Consider the following 21,801-nt stretch of genomic DNA (forward strand, 5'->3'; position numbering starts at 1 on the left):
CAATTTTCCCAACCCACTGGGACCAAAAAGAAGGAGACAGAGTCCAACTCCATTTATCTTCCCTCTCGAGAGTCAAAAAAGAAGACACATACCTGGTACCTTAAAATTTATTTTCACTCTCTTTACGTCCAAAAAGCTACAGCTTCCCTCTCTTCTCTATGGTCACCAAAATAAGTCTTGGTTCAAAAGGGAACTGAGGCAGGGGAAGGTCTGAGGGTTCTGTGGGATTCCAGGCTCTGTTGGTTGACTTGGGTTGCTGAGCTCCCCCTTTCTGTCCCTGGCCAGTTGAGGGAGGCTGGGAGCTCCCAGAGCCTTCATCTATGTACAAAGGCTCAGAACATTTCTTCAGCGTTTGGGACCCTGGTGCTCTGTAGCTCCAGCAGCCGCCCCACAGCCTCAGTCAAGTTGTGCTCTCCAAGTCGACGATTATCTCGAGTCCGAATGTTCACTGTTCTCTTACTTTGCTCTTTCTGGCCAACCACTGCAGGAAGAAGAGAGGAGGTCTGGGAATTTCAGGGCAAATTTATCCATATGGATTATTTTTTTTCACTGTGTAGAAATTTAAGAGACCTAAATCTTTAGGAAGGGTAGGAACAGAGCCCAAATATGGTTCAAAGAAAGGATAAATTTAGCTGGCCCTTGTTCTCAAGTTCTCTGTTCATCCTGAGGTGATAAGGACATGTCCCATGGCCATTCATTCCCCTATGTGCCTTATCATTTTCAGTCAGGAGCCCCAGCATGAGCCCTCAGAGTCAGCCAGCCAGACAAACAGATCAAGAACCAGAGAGAGAAAGAAACTCTGTGTGTAGGGGTGGGGTGGGAAGGATTATAGGAAGGAGAAGATGGCAGAGGTGGGACACACATACAAGTCCATGAAATTATGGGATTGTGGGGCACCTGCCCTAAATGTTGGCATGGTGAGTAGGGTGTAAAACTAGAGAATCAGGGAAACTGGCTTTAGAGTCTGCTCCTTGTCTTCAAGACAGAGCTCTCAGCCCTGGAAAATTAAAAACAGCAGGAACAAGGTAGGGCTAGACTTTTCACCCTAAAGTCTTTCTCCTCAGGGATGACTCTATCTAGGTCTAGGATAAACAAAACTAATTAAAATCTTATTAACCTTTCCAGTGCCTTTCTCTCTCATGCTGCCTTGGTTAATTAACCTAACAGACACCAAGAGCCAAGGTGAGAATAAGAGGAAAACTGTTTTAGGATCAGAGGTTTGTTAGGGGGTGAAGGAACCTACAGCCCAAATGAATCAAGTGTCCTGAATTCTGGCTCCTTCTTATCAGGTAATGAGCCCCAATTAACTCAAATATGCTGTTAACCAAACTTAACAGACAGCAAACAAGAATGCAGAGGGTGAGAGAGCTTAGGGCTCCGAGATCCTGGGCTTTAGCTACTCCACTTACCAAACTGAAAATTGTAGTGAGCAAGCTGGGCCCTGCGGACTCTCCGGCTGAGGGTCAGTCCAGTGTCAGCATCCAGGTCGCCAACCAGTCCTGCGGCCTGTAGGCTCTGCTGTGCCTGGGGCATAGGTTTGGTGACAGGAATTTAAGTTAATGGAAGGTCGAAGAACTAGAATGATCTGATACCAATCCTCCCCAAGTCGACCCATCCATTCCTCCTTTCCCTGCCTCAATGTTCTCTGGTTCTCACTGACAGCCCCTCACTTCCCTTCCATACTGAGGCCTCCACCGCATTACCATCCCTCGCAACTTTTTCATCTGCCTCCTACTAAGAACGAGCTCCCTCCTAAATTCCCTGAACTATTCTTGCTTCTAGCATCACTCTACCCAACCAGCTGCTCAACTCTGTACTGTCCAAACCCTCAATTCTCTCTAACCAAAAAAACCACAATTGTCTCTAGAAAGGAAAAATAAAACCAACATTTCACCCAACCCCACTTTTGTGCCAAAACTGTCAACAGACTTTTAACATTTGTTAATCTGTTGAATTTTCACACTTTCCCACAAGGAGAGATGACTTCCATTTTTCATATGGAGACTTCCAGGCCATGTGCAACTGGCAGCATATGAGACAGCTGCCATTCAAGCCCAGTCTTGAAGGTCTGAGTGCTGTATCCTTCCCACTACCCTGTGTGGCCTCTTCCTATCCATTGCTAAGCACCGACTCCCTATTAGCCCTGCTGCTGCCTCTGCCCTTGCCCCAACGCCTCACCTCTCTGGCATAAGCCTCCTGCTCAGGCCCCACAGGGATGACTACCACCTGGAATGGGGATAGCCACAGTGGCCTGGTTGGGAAAGAACAAAGGAGGGCAAATTATTTATCGTGGCTCTGGTCAGGAGTGTGAGAATGCACTGTGAGGCTGAGGCTACAGGGAACAGACTTGAGAAGAAAATAGAAGCTGGGGCTTAAAGGAGAAGAAACATCTGGTTTGAGGGTCAGAACAGAAATCAGGGTCAGAGATCTCACCATTTTCCCCCACAGCTTTCTGCCAGCACTCCCAACATTCTTTCCACAGAGCCTAGCACTGCTCGGTGAATGAGGACTGGCCGCTCTGGAACCCCCACCTGCCTTGGAGGGAAAAAGGTGGAGATAGAGGAATGGGGAAGGTGCTACAAACCGCCCCCTCAAGATTACCTTCCAGTTTTCAAGAAATATTCTGTCCCTCACTCCGTGGCTTCCAGCCAAACAACAGACAGGCATATACGGTGAATATTTACACCAGGTAGATACACTCCTTGGTTAAATCAATCATGCACTGGGAGATAGCTCAGGCTGCAAGAATGCTTAGAAAAGAAGGATATAGGGAAGATGTAACTACAGGGAGGAAGTGGGAAGAGAGCTGTTACACTGTGGGGAATTGCAGACAATGTCATGGAACAAAATGTGTATGAACTGCTGTATGGAAATGTATGGAACTGCTGTATGGAATTTGCTCTGTAAACTTTCACTCAAATCACAGAAAAAAAAAAAAAAAAAAAGGAAAAGAAAAAGCTGCCCCTGATAGGGGAGGGTTTGCAGGATTTGCTTTAGGTTTTAGGGCCAAAGGTAGAAGAGGGAGTTGTTCTCCAACTACTCCATGGGCTGCCAAGAGAGAAAGGAACAGGGTAAGGTCCCATACCCTCTGTATTGGAGGTCAAATCTCAGGGGTAGCTGGAAGTCAAGCTGGATTGTCCCACACTGATGGGGCCGACCCAGGGCGTCCTGGAGGTGCACATCAATCTGGAGGAGATAGAAGGGAGCATATGAAACCAGAACCAGCATCCTGCATTATCCCTGCCACCACTGTCTCAACCTATCCACGTCTCAGGTTGTTTTGAGTCATGTCATCCAGCTGTATCACATCTATCCTCTACTTCACTCACTGGGGACCCTGGCAGCGGCTCACAGTGGCTCTCTCCACCTAAGCCCTACCGTATTTTCAGGGACATCAACATTCATATGAATGACCCATCCATACCCTGGCTTCTCAACTCTTTGAGTTCCTCATCTCAGTGACCTTCACCCCACTCCCACCAAGGCTATATCCTCCATCTTGTCATTGCCCAGAATGTCTGTACATCTGAAACCATCCGCCACTCACTCTGCTCTGGTTACTGCCTCTCAGCCTTCCAGCTCTGACCATTATTCCTATTACTGGTTCTTCAACCTAGAACTTTTAACTCCTCTTTTTTCTTCCCATCCACAGGCCCTTCCCACTTTTGTTTCCTTCTTCATGTAGCTGTACCCACTTCCCTTGTTCCCTTGTTCTTCTGTCACACACATATAACAAAACTCCAACCTGAGGCCACCCTAGCTTCCCACCTCCTTGGCCCTGCAATAGAACTGCTCAGTGCTGCCTAACAAGTTACACACCACATAAATGCAAAAACACAGCCTCACCCCACCATGGAAGTCACCATTTCCAATCTCAACTGAACCCTTGCTGCTGCCAGCAATGCTCTGGCTGGTCCAATGAGCTCTTGTCCAGTTCACTTCAGGGATTTTCAACCGTTCTCCTGTCTATCTTCCAGCACCTCACTGACAACTCTCCTCCACCTCACTTCCATCTCAGGGAATGATCCTGTCTCCTACCTCATGAAGAATTCAGATTACTGATATAATGAGATGGGAAAATGACTTCCTGTCACTATACCTATAAACTTCTTGCATCCACCCCTCGCCTTCCTCCTGCTCCCCATACAATGGCAAAGGTGGTCCCTTCTCTGGAGGGCTCTTGATTCCATCCTTCCAACCTCCCCAAGAATGTTCCTCTACTATAATCCCTTTTCCTACAACTTCAGCTTTTCCCCACCCACACAGGCTCCCTCTCATCACAGCATTCAAACATTCTCAGGTCCCTCCCTTTATAAAAACCTCTCTTGTCACCATCCAGGCTCCTTCAGTGATCCTCCTTTGCCTTTATCAGAGCCAAAATTCAAAGCAATTTATTTTACTTATTTTTTGTTGTTGTTGCCAATATACACAGAACATACACCAATTCAACAATTTCTACATGTATACTTCAGTGACATCAATTACATTCTTCATGTTGTATGACCATTCTCACTCTCCTTTTCCAAATTGTTCTTCCTCATTAACATAAATTCACAGCCCCCTAAGTTTCCTATCTAATCTGCTGAGTTGTCAATCTGATCCCATATAGATAGTTCTTAAAAGAGCACAGTGCTAAAGGCAGACATTCTTTACTAATCAAGCTAAACAACTGTTTGATTTAGAGAAGACTTCTTGAGTTATTTTTGGTTTAAAGTTTAAATATTATTTCAAGAGGTTCATCCAGCCTCATTGGCTCCAGAAATGCTAGATTTCTTAAGAATTTGAAATTCTTTTTTGCATTCACCCCCTTTTGATCAGGATTCTTCTATAGAATCATTGATCAAGATGTTCAGTAATGGTAGCTGGGCACCGTCCAGTTCTGGTCTTATGACAAAAGAGGCAGATGTTCATGGAGGCACTTGGCCACATGTTCCATTTCCTCCTCCTCTTTCTGATTCTCCTTCCTCTGTTGCTCCAGGTAAATAGAGACCAATTGTTGTACCTTGGATGGCCGCTTCCAAGATTTTAAAACCCAACAGCCAAAATTGTTTTGTTTTGTTAATTGTGATTTGGGTGAAAATTTACAGAGCAAATTCCCTTTCCATAAACAGTTCACATACACTTTGTCTCATGACATTGACTACAATTTACCCCAATGCAACAGCTCCCCGCCCACTTCCCCCCCATAGTTACCTCTTCCCTGTGTCCCTTTTCTCCATGCACTCCTGTCCCTTGAGCTGTCTCCTTGTATATAAATAGCCCTTCTTTCTCCCATGATTGTTCGCTCCAAGGAGTGTATATACCTCAGGTAAATCTTCAACTCCTATGCCTGTCTTTTGTTTGGCTGGAAGCCACAGGTGTGGGTTCAATTCCAGACCTGAAGGGCAGCTAGGGGCCATAGTCTCAGGGGTTCCACCAGGCTCTATCAGACTGGCAAACTTGGTCTCCCTTTTTTTCTTTTTCCCAAATGATTTTGAGTTTTGTTCCACATTGTTCTCCCTCTCTATCCAGGATTTCCTACACAGATCCCCCTCTGAATGGTTGACAGTAGTAGCCGGGCACCATCTAGTTCTTCTGGTCTCATGGTCGTATAGGCTATAGATCGCATGGTGTACCAGTCACTAAGACTAATTGTTTCCATGAATCTTTGGTTTTCTTCATTCTTCTTTGCTCTGGACAAGGAGAGATCCATTGTTGCATCTAGATGGCTGCTTGCAAGCTTTTAAGATCCTAGTCACTACTCACCTAAGTAGGAGGTGGAACAATGTTTTGTGTAGTATGTTCTGGCAATTGAGCTTGATGTCCCCTGTGACTATGGTCCTGAGCCCACCGATTCAACTACTCGGTCACTCTGGGTAGCTGGCTGTGACCAAGAAGTAACTACAACCTTGTCCCTTGTCAGCTTTACTATACATCTGGGAATTCTTACAGATCATACAAATATACTTATAGGACCAATGTCTGCCAACCCCATACATGGTCTTCAGTACGCTCCCTGCTTCACAGACATACCTAATAGTTCAGCCTGTACACCCATCTATTCACCCATATACCCATGTTTGCCTTCACCGACAATGCAGTACTGTATGTGCAAAAGGGTTCATCTTTGTTATCTATACCTCCCATGTACCTCTCTATGTCTTCCTCTTCCTCAATGCCACCATGTTGATCACTCACATTTGGTACACTGCCCTTCTCTTCACCCACATCAGTACTTATCTCTACCTATCTAACAGTGTTCCCTCCCACCCCTGATAACCAACAAAGAAAATTTCCTTCCATATCTAAACCTTTCCTTGACTTTTACAATAATGGACTAATATACTATTTGTCCTTTTGTGATAGATTTATTTCACTCAGTATAATGTCCTCCAAGTTCATCCACGTTATGTGGTGTTTTGCAGATTCTACATTATTGTTTAGGGTTGCATAGTATTCGATCGTGTGTATGTACCAGTTTGGTTATCCATTCCTCAGCTGATGGACACCTAGGTTGTTTCCATCTTTTGGCTATTGTAAATAGTGCTGTGATGAACATGAGTGTGCATATGTCTGTTCTTATCATGGCTCTCACTTATTTAGGACATATATCTAGTAATGGAATGCCAATAGCCAAAATTCTTGAAAGAATTATGTTCATTCACTCATTTCTGCCTGGCTCCATACCCCGATACCCATCCCCATCCCCATTTTACCAAAAATGACACTACCAAACCTAACATCTTTTTACTAAATCCAGCAGATACTTTTTAGTCATTTTATTTCCCTTGACTTCTTCCAATTTGCCATGTGAGTTGAATGCCTTTGGCCAATGATTATTCAACTTTCACACTGGAAAGAGATTCCTGCAGGAATTCTTTCCTGACCCCTGATATTACACACCCTTTGCACCCACACAGCACTGAGCCCACCATACTGACAGCCCTCACTACACTACAAGGTCCATGGGGGCAGGAACTATACTACTCTTCTTTACGTCCTACACAAGTTAAAAAATAGTCCTTTATACCTATTCTATATTTAATTTTAAAAAAAGAAAAATGAATAAACATAACTCTAACCAGAATTCCCAGCTTACCTTAGGCCCATAGAAGGCACCATCTCCAGGTCTGAGGTCCCAGGGTTCTCCAAATTCTTCCAGGGACTGTTGAAGGACCTATAAAAGTAATGATATCAAAAAAGAACATGTCATCTTAGACTTTTTATTAGCAATATATCCCTTCCGGCCCAATAAATGACACCTTCAGAATATGCCTCTGTCTGAGGTTCTTGGCTCCTGTCTCCCCTCCCTTTTCACTGGAGAGCAATTTATCTGCCTTTGCTTTCCTACCTCCTACTTACCTGCTCAGCCTGGTCCCAGAGGTAAGACTCTCCTAGGAAGCCAGAGGGTCGGGTAGACAGTGCTAGGCGGAAGGAGAAGCCAAGTACGGTATAGACAGAGCGGAGGAAATCAAGGCAGTCTCGGATCTCTGCTTCCAGCTGCAGACAAGAAATAAGAGTGAGCTGTGTGTCAGCTGGAGATATGGGGGTGATGGTAGTTTGGGGAAAACAGCAGAAGTACAACGAGGTAGCAGAGAAAAAGCTGGGGGTAGAATGTAGCTGAATTATAGTATGTAAAGAGGGCAGCTGAAGGTCAGGGATGTTGGAAGCTCAAATGGAAAATGGAAGGCTGTTTTAAAGGCTTTGGTAGAAAAAATATTCCCTTTAAACCAAACAGTAATTTAATTAGTAAGGAATGTTTGCCTTGAGCAGTATGCTCTTTTTACGAACTATCTACATGGGTTCAAATGACAACAACAGCTGGAAAGATTAGCTAGGAACCCTTTATGGCAATGGCAGTGGGATGATTTGGAAAATGATAGCAAGAATGGATGTACAACATGAAGAACGTAATCAATGTCACTGAATTGTGTATGTAGAAATTGTTTAATTGATGTATGTTTTGTTGTGTATATTCTCACAACAACAAAATAAATGATCAGAAACAAACAAATAAATAAAATGCTTTGGTGGAGCTGGAGAAGGGCCACCTGATCCGGGGTGCAGAAGATGTGCGCGTCATCCTGCTGGAAGCATCGCAGGCGAGTCAGTCCTCCTAGGCCACCAGAAGCCTCAGCACGGTGCAGGGCCCCAAAGTCTGCTAGTCGCAGGGGCAGCTCTCGCCAGGATCTGGGCCGGTGGGCAAACATCAGGCTGAGGGTGAGGTAGGGAAGGGTCAAGACCACAGGGAGACCCAGCCCCCAAAGATGTCTCCTCTGCCCGATCTGCTTGCCTGCTTTCTCTGCACCTCCAGTTAATGTCCTCCCCAGCTTTGGCATGCCCTGCCACCGAGTCCTGTCAAGGCCACTCGTCATAACCTGAGCCCTGCCAACTTTACAAGTGAATTTCTCAGTAACAAAAAAAATACAGGCAGTAATTTACTGTGTCCTTTTTCTGTGATGGAGTTTACTCTATGGCAGGAGGTTTGTTTTTTTTTTCTTTTTCATTTTGTTCTGTGATGATAGGCACTGCGATGAAAGAGAAACCTTAAGATAGAAAATCCAAATCCTTGATTTTACTAATAAGGAGACTAAGACCTAGAGAGATACAATGATTTTCCCAGGTTCCCATGGCTAGCTATAGAACACATTCAAAGCTCACTTCAGGTGTCTAAATATCCTTTCCAATGCTCTACTTCTAAATATTTAACAGCTCAGCTGCCTTGTCTTAATCTGGGAGGAACCAGGCCTCCTAGATTCCAGCTTACCAGTGTGCAGGGCAGTTCATGGGCTTGAGGGCAATGGTGGAGTGGGCTTGATGGTTTGTGAGGTGGTCACTCAGGGAGCTGGCAGGTCTGTCAGAGCCAGGGGGCTGTAGGACAAACATGTCTTCCCTATAATGCTCCCAGTGTCCTGACTGTTCCCAGAGTTTTGTAGAAAACAATGTTGGGGTTTTTACTTCTGAGAAACCACGGTGGGCATACTCATCCTAGAGAAGAGGGTACAGACATGGAAGGTCAGAGTGACGAGGAGAGGAGGCAGAGTGGCAGCTGTCTGATTCTCCTGGGGCCCTTGGGGATGTGGATCACAGTCACCACTATTAAATACCATGTCCCCTTTCTATGTCCCCCGCTGCAGGTTGCACATTTTTAATACCTTGATAAAAATCATCAGCACTTTACAATGCTTATATTCATGTTTCCAATACCCTTCTATCGACTGTAACACCTTGGCTCCTTCTAGACCCCAGCCCTGACCTGTTCTTCTTCAGGCCTCAGGTTCCTCTTACCCTGATAAAAGCCATCAGTGCATTATATACCCTTGTCCCTCGTGGTAGGAAGAAGCAGCTTCCGGGGCTCAGTTCATGGAAGAAGAAGAGCTCCTGTTCCTGGGTTCAGGAATGGTAAAGTCAGTTTAAGAGGGAAAGTACTTTGGAACCCAGAAGAAACAAATAACAAGGCTGCTCAGTCTGTTTGATTCTGAATCTGCTCCCAACTTCACAATCAAGCTGCTTCCTCTTTCTCCAGCCCCTATCATCATCCCTCCCTATTTTCCAATCTTTGTACCTTTCCAATGCGCCTGTGGTCCCGCAACTCTGCTTCCTCCCTCCATTCTTGCCAGGCCTGCAGCCCCTCTGCCGTGGGGAAGGAAATGCCTGACACTCGCTGCAGTGCCTGTGGGACCCCTGAAGACCTCCACAAGGATGAGGAGTTCTGTGGGAAGATATGGAGAATCAGAGGGAAGATGGGAGGACCGACGTCACCCTAAAACCCCTTTCAATCATTATATGAAACTTTCAGTGTAAGCATCACACTTGAAAAAAATCCCACCTCTCCTCTCACCACTCCTTTTCCTACCATCACCTCTAGCAGGGTGGACATCTCTCTCCTCTAGAGTGTCTTGCTATGTTAAAAGCCTTGGAATTACCTGACTCTTGATTTCTATGTATGTCCTGGTCAAGTCTAACCTTACAATGCCACTTCTTTTTGTCCCCATTCTCATTAACACTGCCAGGACCCCTGCACTTAGTTCTTCTTCTTCTAACCAGTGGCTGCTCAGGGAAGTAACTCTTAGCTCTGGTCAAATTCAGTCTACCCATCTCCACATCAATCTCCTATACAGCGGCTAGAAAATGCATTCTCCCACACACAGAAATTCAAATGCTTCTGCTTGTTCTTTTAGATTCCTTTAATAATAGTGATAATGAGATGCAGCCTACAATTTACAGCACTTTTAACTTCTCTGACGCTTCCTCACGCATTAGTTGGTTTTCCTTGTTTCCATGATGTGGATTAGGCACTCTGGTGGCATAGTAAAGCATTAGGCTGCTAACCAAAAGGTCAGTGGTTTGAATCTACCAGCCACTCCATAGGAGAAAGATAAGGGAGTCTGCTTCCTTGGAAACCCTAGGGGCAGTTCTACTCTGCCCTACAGGGTCATTATGAGTCAGAATTGACTCAGTGGGAGTAGGTTTGGTTTGGTTATGATATGGATTCATTGGTAGCACAAGCATTAATAACTTCATTTTATAGATGGAGAAAATGGGTAAGGAGATTTACCCAATGCTACAACTCCATTATGGCAGAGCCAGGACTAAGTGTAAATGGTAAGGTTCTCAGTCCAGGGCTTTGTGCTTGTGGTGTAGGGAATTATTTAATATGGCCCTTCTAGGCAGAGTATTTGTAACTCTCACCAAATGACTGGGTGGGAATATGCAATGATGTGGTTGTGCCCCATCAAGGGGATTGGATAGCTTGCTAATAATGTAAATAAGGTTCATAGCATCCTTGAGTGGTGGGACCATGCAAATAAGGTGTATGGAACTCTAATGAGAGCATTGGTCAGTTTTGCCATCCTGATAGGCTTAAAAGAGAGCCAATTCCAAAGCAGAAGGGGACCTCATAATCACCAAGAAAGAATGGCTAGGAGTGGAGCATGTTCTTTAGTCCTGGGGTCCCTGAGCTGGGAACCTCTTACATCCAAAAGCCAGAGAGAAAGAGAGCTGTAACATGAAAGTCAGTGAGAGACAATGGTGAAATGCAGAAGCAGAGAAATGGCGGTAGTGGAACCAGGAGACAGATGGGAGATAAGGCCATGGGCTTCCTGGCCTACAGAGCAAAACAGCTGAGTGCCTACAAGCAGGAGACTTACAGGTGGAGTGAGGTGTCTCTGGGCACTGTACAAAGCAGCTCACTGACTCATAAAGCTAAGAGTTTTAACACTTGCCCAAGAAGGCCCCGAGCAGGGCTCAGTAGCAGAGGATGAAAAGAAGCTGTCCTGATTAAGAACAGTATTCTGAGTTGTATCCTGTTATTTCCCTAATAAACCCTATAATCGTGAGTATGGTGTATGAGTGCTGTGTGACCACTACAACAAATTATTGAATCCAGCAGAGAAGTAGAGTACCTTGCGAGGGACACTTGGTGTCAGAATTAGTAAAAAGGTTGGAGGGTGGAGGTATGTCTGACCTCCACATTATAGGAATCAGCCTTGGACTATTGATCTTGATTCTCCTTACCCCTTGTGAAGTTAGAAAAGTTAGATGGCACTGCTGCCAAAACATTTTAATAGCTGGTAGCATGGCATTCTCTGCAATGGCTCCAGACTCATGAGACTTTGTCAAAGAAAAAATGAAGGGTCCGTGAAGTGAAACATTTTATTTTGATTTTCATTGTTGTCATCTGTTAACAGCTGAAAAGAAAATAAGAGATACTATGCTAGAGTAAATAAAACGACAATTTTAAACTTTTCTCCATTTATCATGATGTTGTTTATTGGTCCAGTTGTGAGGCTTTTTGTTTTATGTTGAGACATAATCCATACTGAAGACTATAGTCTTTGATTTTTACCAGTAAATGCTTCAAGTCTTCTTCACTTTCAGCAGGCAAGGTTGTGTCATCCACATATTGCATGTTAACAAGTCTTCCTCTAATCCTGATGTCATTCTTCTTCGTATAGCCCAAGCTTCTCTGATGATTTGCTCAGCATACAGATTGAATAAGTATGGTGAAAGACAGCCCTGACATACCCTTTTCCGGATTTAAAAATATGCAGTATCCCCTTGTTCTGTTTGAATGACTGACTGCCTCTTGGTCTATGTACAGGTTCCTCATGAGCACAATTAAGTCTTCTGGAATTCCCATTCTTTGCAATGTTATCCATATGTTATAATCCACACAGTTGAGTGCCTTTGCACAGGCAATAAAACACAGGTGAACATCTTTCTGGTATTCTCTGCTTTCAGCCAAGATCCACCTGACATCAGCAGTGATGTCCCTTGTTCCACACTGTGGTAGTTAAGGTTGGTATATCAACTTGGCTGGACCTGGTTGAGTGGCTGGGCAGCTGGTGGTAGTTACTCCCCATAATGAGACTGGCAATAAACTAGATGGTGGGATCTACAAGTAGCTGAGTAGCTGGATTAGGGATGTGGTCTGCTTCCCATATATAAGTAGCAGCTTTGGGCTTGGTCTCCAGCCTTTTGGCATGCTTGAACCCTGCATGTAGTGTAGCCAAGTTGTTGTTCAACAGCCTGCCATGCCCTGCCCATCTTGGGACTTCATCTGGACTTGAATTAGTGGCCTGCCATGTTGTTTGGTAACATTGGGATTGTGCCTTTTTACTTGTCAACCTTGGGTTTGTCAGCCTCAGCAGCCAGCAATTGAGTGAAGAAAAGCCTCCAGCTTCAGTAGGCTGGGAGCAGGAGGCAGAGCTGAAGCACAAAGAGCCTGGCACTTTGAACTCGGACTTAAAGTCTACAAAATTGTAAGAGAATGAAACTCCTGTTTGTTCAAGCCATCCTATTTGTGGTATATTCCTGTCAGAGCAGCAGTAGGTAACCAAAACACACATCCTCTTCTAAATCCAGTTTGAATTTCTCACAGTTCTCTGTTGATGTACTGCTGCAACCCTTTTTGAATTATTTTCAGCAAAATTTTACTTGGCTTAAATAGCAACAATTGTGAGGATGGCACATGACCAGGCAGTGTTTTTTTTTTTCTATTGTACATATGGTTGCCATGAGTCAAAACCAATATTGTTTAGTAATTTCTGCATTCTGTTGGATCACCATTCTTTGAATGGGCACAAATATGGTTTTCTCCGTCAGTTGGCCAGGTAGTTGTCTTTCAAATTTCTTGGCATAAATGAGTGAATCCTTCCAGCATTACATGCATTTGTTGAAACATTTCAATGGGTATTCTGTCAATTCAGAGAGCCTTGTTTTTAGCCAATTCCTTCAGTGCAGCTTGGTTTTCTTCAATACCATCAGTTCTTGATCATATGCTATCTCCTGAAATTGCTGAATGTTGATCAATTTCCTTTTTTTTCCCCACAGAAGCAGAAATAAAACAACCTACTGCATTGGGTATATCTGCTGCAAAAGACCTCTTTAAAGTGTTAAAGAGCAAACATGTCACTTTGAAAACTAAGATAAGTTGTGTCTGATCCAAGCCATGGTCTTTTCAATAGCCTCAGGTGTATGTGAAAGCCAGATAATGAATAAGGAGGACCACAGAAGAACTGATGCATTTGAATTGTGGTGTTGATGAAGAATATTGAATACACTATGGCCTGGCAGAAGAACAAACAAATTTGTCCTGGAAGAAGTACAGCCAGAATGCTCCTTAAAAGTGAGAATGGCTAGACTTCATCCCTCATACTTTGGTCATGTCATCAGGAGGGACCAGTCCCTGGAGAAGGATATCACAATTGATAAAACAGAGGGTCAGCAAAAAAGGGGAAGACCCTCAATGAGATGGATCAATACAGTGGCTGCAACAACAGGCTCAAGCATAGCAATGATTGTGAGAATGGTGCAGGACTGGGCAGTGTTCTTTTCTGTTGTACATACGGTCGCTATATGTTGAAACCAACTTGATAACACATAACAACAACAGCATGCTGGAGTATCAGATAGGAAAATGAAGGATAGAAAAACTACTTCTGGAGTGGCCTGGGGCAAAAATCAGGCCCAAAAAGCAAGATGACTGATAGGGGGCTAGGGTCTTCTCCTTCTACCCAAAGTACCAAGGCCATGTGGATATGAGCAGGACAAAAGTCAAGATGTCGGGAAGAAAAGATGAAACTGGATTTAAATGTACTATGGATATTGTAGGAGCTCTGGTGGTGTAGTGCCTAAGGCATTTGACTGCTAACCAGAAGGTTGGTGGTTCAAACTCACCAGCACTCCTCGGAAGGGAGACTGGGCAATCTACTTCTGTAAAGATATATTACTGCCTCAGAAACCCAAAGGGGGTCGCTATGAGTTGGAATTGACTCGATGGCAGTGAGTTTGTGTTTTTTTGCATGGGGTCGCTATGAGTTGGAATTGACTCGATGGCAGTGAGTTTGGGTTTTTTTGGTTTATGGATATTGAATGTTTCTCTGACCTAGTGTTGTATAAAACCAAAAAAAAAAAAAACCCAAACTCACTGCCATCGAGTTGGATCTGACTCATAGCGATCCCTCCTTGGGTTTCCGAGGTGGTATCACTATGGAAGTAGATTGCCTGCCCAACCTTCCTTCCGAGAAGTGGCTGATGGGTTTGTACTGCCAGCCTTCCGGTTAGCAGTCAAATGCCTTAAGCACTACGACACCAGAGCACAGACCTAAACATACAATAACCAAAAACCAAACTTAGGCCTTAGGCACTATGCCACCAGAGCTCCCATAAATATATAAATGGAAACGAATATTAAGAAATACAGCATACAGCATGTAACACTACCTTCAGCCAATACTTGACTGGATATATGCTAAAAGGGGAACTAGGATTTGCCCAAAAGAAACACAAGCTGTTTGTTTGCATGCAGTAACTTATGTATAGAGTACTGGGGGCTCAGGCCAAAAACCTGAGCCCTACCCACAACCTTCAGTCAGGAAATTTACATACAGACTTACCCAGAACTGCTGAGAGCAGGAAATTTGCATTTGAAAGGACTTATAGCAAAAAAAAAGACTAAAAAAGACTATTTTGCTTTTTGAATTTTGCTACTGGATGCACCCAGGCAAACAAATCAGTGCCCTTGAGAAGAACCCCCTTCCACGAATGGAAGTTAAAGGGAGCTGGTGAGTAGACAGCCTGGTATGATAACTTGTTGTGACCACCTGGATTCACTCAATGAGTGGAAGTAGGGGAGGTGCAGCAAGATAGGCTGAGTCTGAATGTGTTCCTTTAGAAACCTGTTGACCTAGCCCACAGGGGCTAGAGATGAGAGTCTGAAGTGTGGGAGCTCTGGTAGCATAGTGGCTAAGGCACTTGACTGCTAACCAGAAGGCTGGCGGTTCAAATCCACCAGCCACTCCTCGGAAGGAAGATGGGCCAATCTACTTCTGTAGTGATGCTGCCTTGGAAACCCAAGGAGGGGTCACTATGAGTCGGGCTCGATGGCACATAACAACAGTCTGAAGTGCAGGGAGTTTGTGGATCCCTGAGCCTTCAGTAATGTCTGCTGACATAGTTCACAAGGGCTAGGGATGAGACAGAGAAGGGGCTGGCTGGTCTGAAGTACAGGAAGATGTGTGGACTTCCCAGCCTATAGCTGGTACTCACTGACCTGGCTTACAGGGCTAGGGACAAGCTGATCAGAACCTGACCCGATGAAGAGAAAGATGTTTAACACTGTGAGCTGGTGTAGACTGCTGCAATGTGATGACTTGGTCTGGACTGGACTTTGCTTACAGATATAGATATGCAAAGTTTCAACCAGAACAGAAGATTCTCAGATCAAGGAACATGACTGTCTCCTCAGAGTATTGGTTTGATAGGGATGGGCAATTTAGAAATTGCCTATGCAAAATGAGGGGAGATAAAGCATGAAGTGGCTGGCTTACAGTTTCGTGAGTATGCTTATGCTCAAAATGGGGGGGAATAAGAGGACCTGCACTGAAATAAATTTCCCTTTTCCTGAGAGGCCTGGGCAAGAGAGGGCAGGGGAAGATGCTGATAGGATCATATGATTCAGTTGTGAGTGTTGGCTGTTAACAGGGTTAACTGTGATTATAAAAACTGTAATTATAGAAGCTGTTAAGTGTGAAAAGTGTGGACTAAGAGGGAGGCACTACTGGACTGGAGTATACTGGCCTGACCTAAAGTCTCTTACAGGTTTTGCTGTGTTAATACTCTATAAGGCTCAGAGCAAGGGAATAATCTCCTAGGTAAATTTTATGAGACACTAGAAAGGATGAATCTGAGATGACTTTTGGAGAACCTGACCAGATCAGATGAATATCTGCAGCAGACTTGAGTGGCTGGTACCTGAGTAACCTCACCCTGAGATCTCTTTGCCTTCCTGAAGGACGAATTATTAATGACTGTTTTGAACTGGCAAAACGGAGAGAGGGGAAGTTAATTCTTCAAGTATGAAAAGGCCAATGGCTAGAAGAGACAGGGGTGGCCTGTAGTGCAGTGAATTACTTAATACAGCTCTTCTAGCCATAGTCTTTGTAATTCCAACTAAATGATTGCATGAGAATATGCAAATGAAGAGCCTATGGCCCACCAAGGTGACTGGCTAGCTTGCCAATGCAAATACGGTTCACGTCACCCTTGTGGGGGTGGGACCATGCAAATAATGTGTACGGAACTCTAATGAGGGGGCTGGTCAGTTTTGCCATTGCACTAGGCTTAAAAGAAAGCCAATTCCAAAGCAGAGGGGGTACCTCATAACCACCAAGAAAGAAGAGCAAGGAGTATAGTGCATTCTTTGGTCCCAGGGTCCCTGTGCTGGGAAGCTCTTAGACTGAGGAGACAGAGAGAAGGAGAGTTGTAACATAGTAGACAGCAAGAGACAATGGCAAGAAACAGTAGCAGAGAAATGGTAGCAGCAGAACCAGAAGACTAACAGTAGATGGCACGGTAGGCTTCACAATCCATGGAGCAAGAAAGTTAAATACCTTCAGGCAGGACGCTTGCTGGCAGAGTGGGGTGTTTTAGGCACTTGATGGAGCTAGGTTCACTGACCCATGTAGCTAATAGTTGTAACACTTGCCCAAGAAGGGCCTGAACAGGGCCCAGTGGCACAGCATGAAGAGAAGGTGTCCCAATTGAGAACTGTATTCTGAGTTGTTACTATTAATTCTAAATTGATTCTCTTCCTGAGTTATATCCTGTTACTTCTCTAATAAACTCCATAATCATGAAGATAGTCTGTGAGTTCTGTGTGACCACTGCAACAAATTTTTGAGCCTAGCAGAGAAGTAGAGAGTGCTGTGGGCAGGGCAGTTGGTGTCCAAATTGGTAAAAAAAAAAAAAAAAAGTTTGGGGGAGGAAGCATGTCTGACCCTCCACCTCATAGGAATCAGCCTTGGGCTATTGATCTTGATTCTCCATTCCCCTTGTGAAGTTAGAGGAGGTCACACACCTTTCCTACTATGCCATTTTTATAATGCCCTACACATCTGCCTCTCCCCTCACTAACTGCTCACTATACAAAAGTATGTCTTTGACTTAAGAGCATTCTGCCTGTGCCTGAGCATATCACCTCCCTCAAAGAAGCCTTCCCCATGTGGCCTTGTCCAGCGTTCTCGTGCCTTCCCTCTCCTTCTCTCTTAGTACTCATGTCCAACTATAGAATCTCAACTGGCTCTGCGTCCTGGCAAGATGTTCAGGGTCTACTAGCAGAGTGGAGTTTCTAGAAGGCAAGGACTGCATTTCTTTTTCCTTCTGGATTCCTCCCTTAGCTATCAGAGTAGAGAAGGGACTGAAAGAAAGGTTCATCTACCACTCCTTTACTCACTCCAGTGACCTAATCCTGACTTCATAACTGACCGTTAGCAGCTTTAGTCCTCCAATCTGTCCAGTATGCCGAAGGTGGGGGCCCCGGCAAAGGTCAACCAACATGCCACACCTGGAAGAAAAAAGGGACCAGTTACTTTTTCCAAATTCTTGAGCTTCTGATTTTCTCCCTCTCGTGTCCATTTGCTGACAGAAAGAGGAGGCAGACAGGACTTGTTCTACAGAGCACTGTTAGATAAAAATTAATTCCTGTTCCCATTTCTTCCTTTGGAGAAATGCAGATTACCTTCTATCTTCTTTCCCTTATCCCATTTTTGGCCTTTCTTTTGCTGCTTTCCCATCTCTCCCTGTTTCCTCAACTTTATAACTCTCACCCATATACTGTTGCTGTTGGACCTGTCACTTTCTCCTCAATCAGGCGAAGCTTAAAGGGGTTATCCTGGAGGAAGGCAAAAAGAAAGAGTGAAGACAAGTCTTCATTTCCACAAAGATGTCCTGGAAGAGAACCATCTTTTCCCTTATGTTTCTGGATCTTTCTTTTAAAACTGTGCTTCTCCACCCTACCTTGAAAAGCTGGCGAAGCTGATCCTGGGAAGCCTCTAGCCGCCGGAAGGGTTGAGCAGCAGCTACAAGTTCCTGGCAAACTCGCTCCAAAACAGGCAGCTCTGAGCCCCGGATAGTGCTAGAAAGAGGAGAGGAAGTTGGCTGGCTTACATCATCTACGAAACATCACCACAGTAACATATCTGTGGCCCAGCGGGTGGGAGTAGGAGTTGAAGTCTTGCCTTCTGGAAACACCTACAATTACTGATTAAAAAACGGACTCAAAGAAAATAGAAATAGAATATCAGGTAGATTTTACAGATGGAGAAAAAGCTGTACGCATGAAATTTAAAGGTAAGTGCAGGTAATATGGCTGGACAAAATTAGAGCAGTAGTAATGTTCAAAGTAACATTTGAAGAATTTACAAAGGTTAAAGGAGGTAAGTTTTAAGCAGAGTTAGACACAAGAGAAGAACATGGACTAGCAGAGAAGGTGGTACCAATGTCAAAGGTGAGGCCTGGGGGGAAATTACAACAATAATGCTAAGACAATGATGGACACTGACTCTCTATTATGTGCCAAGCACTGTCTAAGCATCCAATATGCATCTTAAAGGATAGTGATGATGGTGGGGGGAGGGGCTATGGGCACCTTCTCCCAGCCTGGAGACCATTAAACTCAGTGATACTCTCAGTTCTGGCAAGAATGCTATGTGATGCTACAGCCATTTCTTAGTTTTCTTTTCCAAAATGCACATTCCCAAAGCCTCAGGCACTCCTGAACCATTCTCCTCCTTCCCTGCACTACTTACCGCTCCTTTCCCAGGGAGAAATCATGGTAGAAACCACATTCTGTACTTGGACCTTGACAGAGAACAGCACCTAGGAGTTGTTCAGCTGCCGCCCCCAGGACATGACTGCTGGAGTGCCAGAACACCTGGGTTCAAACGAAAGGAGTTCATGAGTTCATAATCTTCTCCCAGCCCCCAGCTCTCTGACTCTCTCAGAGAACCTGGTGGGAAAACCAGTATGGATCTCCTAGGCATAATGACCACAAATGAAGAACCTAAACCTTGGGGGGGTGACCATTAAATGGTAAAAAGTTAAAAAAAAAAAAAAAATGGACTTAACAGCAAAGAAAGCAAAAAGCCAGTATTTTGGAGCCTGGTGACAAAAGGCCAGTGTTCTTTTATTTTTAAATTGTGATTTGGGTGCAAGTTTACAGTCAGAGTTTTTTTGTTGCTCCTGTGACACATATCCTTTTGGGGCTGCAGATTTAACTTCCTGTAACAACAGTTCCTTAGGGCTTTGCTTGGACTTTCAGTCCTTTTTCCCCTCCTATTCCACATTCTAATGTGATGTGATACACTCACATGTAGGTACGAGTTTGGTCACCATACCTAGACATGAGTTCTCCATTTTTCTGGATTCTAATAGAGAAAGGCTGACATGAAGAGGGCAAAAAAGGGAAGCAGACTAGACAGGTTGTGTGCTCGTTTGTGGAAACCATGTTAGGGTTAAATATACACTATGAATGACTTACAATGTGCATGTTCAAGAGTTAAGGAGATTGAGTCAGTATACTATCCTTCTGTTTTTAAGTTATTATCCCTCCTCTTCAAGAGAACAAGTGATGTCTGCTTAATAGATCCAGGCTGTCTATCCAAAATTTTCATCACAGCTTTCCAGCTAAGGTGGGAATAGTTAAAACAAGCACAGTCTATTGGTCTCTACTCGTGTGGAACAAAAGAGAAAGAAAGAAACCAAAAACTCGACAAAGAAAGTAGTCTATAGGACTAACAACAGTCTACATGAAACACAGCCTCATCTATCTGGAGAACAGAACAACTAGATGGTGCCTGGTGACCATTCTGAACAAGTCCGTAATAGATAGATCCTTACAAAATGGGAGATTAATGCGGAACATAATTCAAATTCTTAAGAAGTCTAGACTTACTGGACCAATTGAGAGTAGGGGACTCACCAAGACTCTTCCTGAGATACACTTTAAACTTTAAACCAAAATTATTCCTTGAGATCAACTTTTAGATAAATAACAGACTGACTCATGAAATAAAGAATATCACCCATGAGTAATAAGCTCCTTTAAAAAATCATCTATATGATAACAAATGGTCAAAAATTACAGCAAAGATGAGAAGGCAAAGTGGCAGAGAAATTTAGAAATGGTACAACCTGAATGGAATGAATAAGAATGATGACACAGTGTGAAAAATGTAACCAATATCACTGAATAATTTGTGTAGAATTTTATTAAATTGGAACCTACTTTGCTGTGTAAACATTCACCTTAAACATAATATTAAAAAAACGAAAGCAAGCACTATCTGTGGTAGTTCTCCCTCCTAACTATAAATGGAGAAACTAAGGCAAAGAAAAATGCTAGAAGTCCCTGCTGGCATGTATTACAGTCTAGCAGCCACTGTATTCTTGATAAGGACTAAACTTACCGCTTTCCCCTCTGGGGAATCAAATGTCAGAAATTTGACGTTGCAATCTGTCTCCAAGGGTCGATCCAGGTCATAAAGTTCTCCGTTCACTTGAGCAGCCACTGCAGTATTTGCCAGTGTTGAACTTCAGCGATGAGGAGTAGGGGTGAGGAAAAAGACACAGTTACAATCCACAGGGCTAGGGAGGGACTAATCTCAGTAATTCCAAATTTGCAATCCTGGGGCAAGAGTTAACCTATCATTTCTTTCCCCAGAGGACAATAGAAAAAGAGCAGAAATTGTGAAATAAATGCAGATAAAATGAATCTTCAAGAAACGCTATCTTGATTGAAATGGAGTAAAAACAAGTAGACCTAGTTTTCTTTCTGTTTGTGTACAAAAGTAGTTTAAAGGCAGGAAGATGATCCTAGGAGGTAGAGGATGGGCCTGGTACCTGATCTGCCGGGCTAGTTGGTAAGGGGTTGTATTCCATGACACAGCATCCACTTTCTGGTCTCCAGGAAGTGCTATCTTAATAGTCCGATGTTCCTTCTGGGCCATGTTTGCGGACCTCTTTACCTGAGCAGCCCATAGCTCCTCAAAAAGACCAAGTCTCTCTGTCAACCAGTGTGGAAGGATCGGCACAGCTGCCTGAAGGGAAAGATGGGTTAAGAGGTCTCATCATTCTTTTTTGGGACTAGGAGGGTGAGATATGAGATTATTTATGTGGCTTTGGTCCTAAATCCTTTAAGGCTCCGGGAGAGATACAGAGCCCTAGGCCGGGTGCCCTAAGGGGTACTGAACTCCCCAGGTAGTTGACCCTTGGCGGCAAATGGAATGTCTATGGCTAGAGTAGCCCCTTATGGGGACTCTTAAGGTATGGAAGCTGCATCAGTTTGAGTCGAGTCCACACCTTAAGTTTCAAATCAGCTGATTCAAATGTGCTTCGGAACCTTTGGATACCTCACGCACCGTGTGCAGCCCACAGGCATGTAACCATGGGAGCCGAAGCCGTGACCACTTCTGAGAAATCCCCATGTTCCTTTAGAACGGTTTCTACATGGCCAGATTATCGCCGCTTTTCCTTTACCAG

The 21,801-nt window shown here is 44.2% G+C and overlaps 1 protein-coding gene across 1 annotated transcript; it reads right to left on the reverse strand.

Annotated features, from left to right (window-relative positions):
• Positions 1–332: 332 nt before the first annotated feature.
• Positions 333–21,746, reverse strand: TARS2 (threonyl-tRNA synthetase 2, mitochondrial). The gene is made up of 18 exons (XM_007950944.2): positions 21,681–21,746; positions 21,163–21,359; positions 20,730–20,853; positions 19,071–19,195; positions 18,280–18,397; positions 18,090–18,154; positions 17,749–17,827; positions 9,545–9,691; positions 9,268–9,366; positions 8,747–8,967; positions 8,031–8,193; positions 7,342–7,479; positions 7,079–7,156; positions 3,086–3,186; positions 2,434–2,535; positions 2,179–2,251; positions 1,410–1,524; positions 333–481 (listed from the first exon to the last, which is right to left on the reverse strand). The coding sequence occupies exons 1-18, from the start codon at positions 21,744–21,746 to the stop codon at positions 333–335; spliced, it is 2,160 nt and encodes a 719-aa protein (XP_007949135.1).
• Positions 21,747–21,801: the final 55 nt, after the last annotated feature.

Source organism: Orycteropus afer, unplaced genomic scaffold (assembly GCF_000298275.1).
Source record: "Orycteropus afer afer isolate SDZICR_OR568_19922 unplaced genomic scaffold, OryAfe1.0 scaffold00290, whole genome shotgun sequence".
Classification (NCBI taxonomy): domain Eukaryota; kingdom Metazoa; phylum Chordata; class Mammalia; order Tubulidentata; family Orycteropodidae; genus Orycteropus; species Orycteropus afer.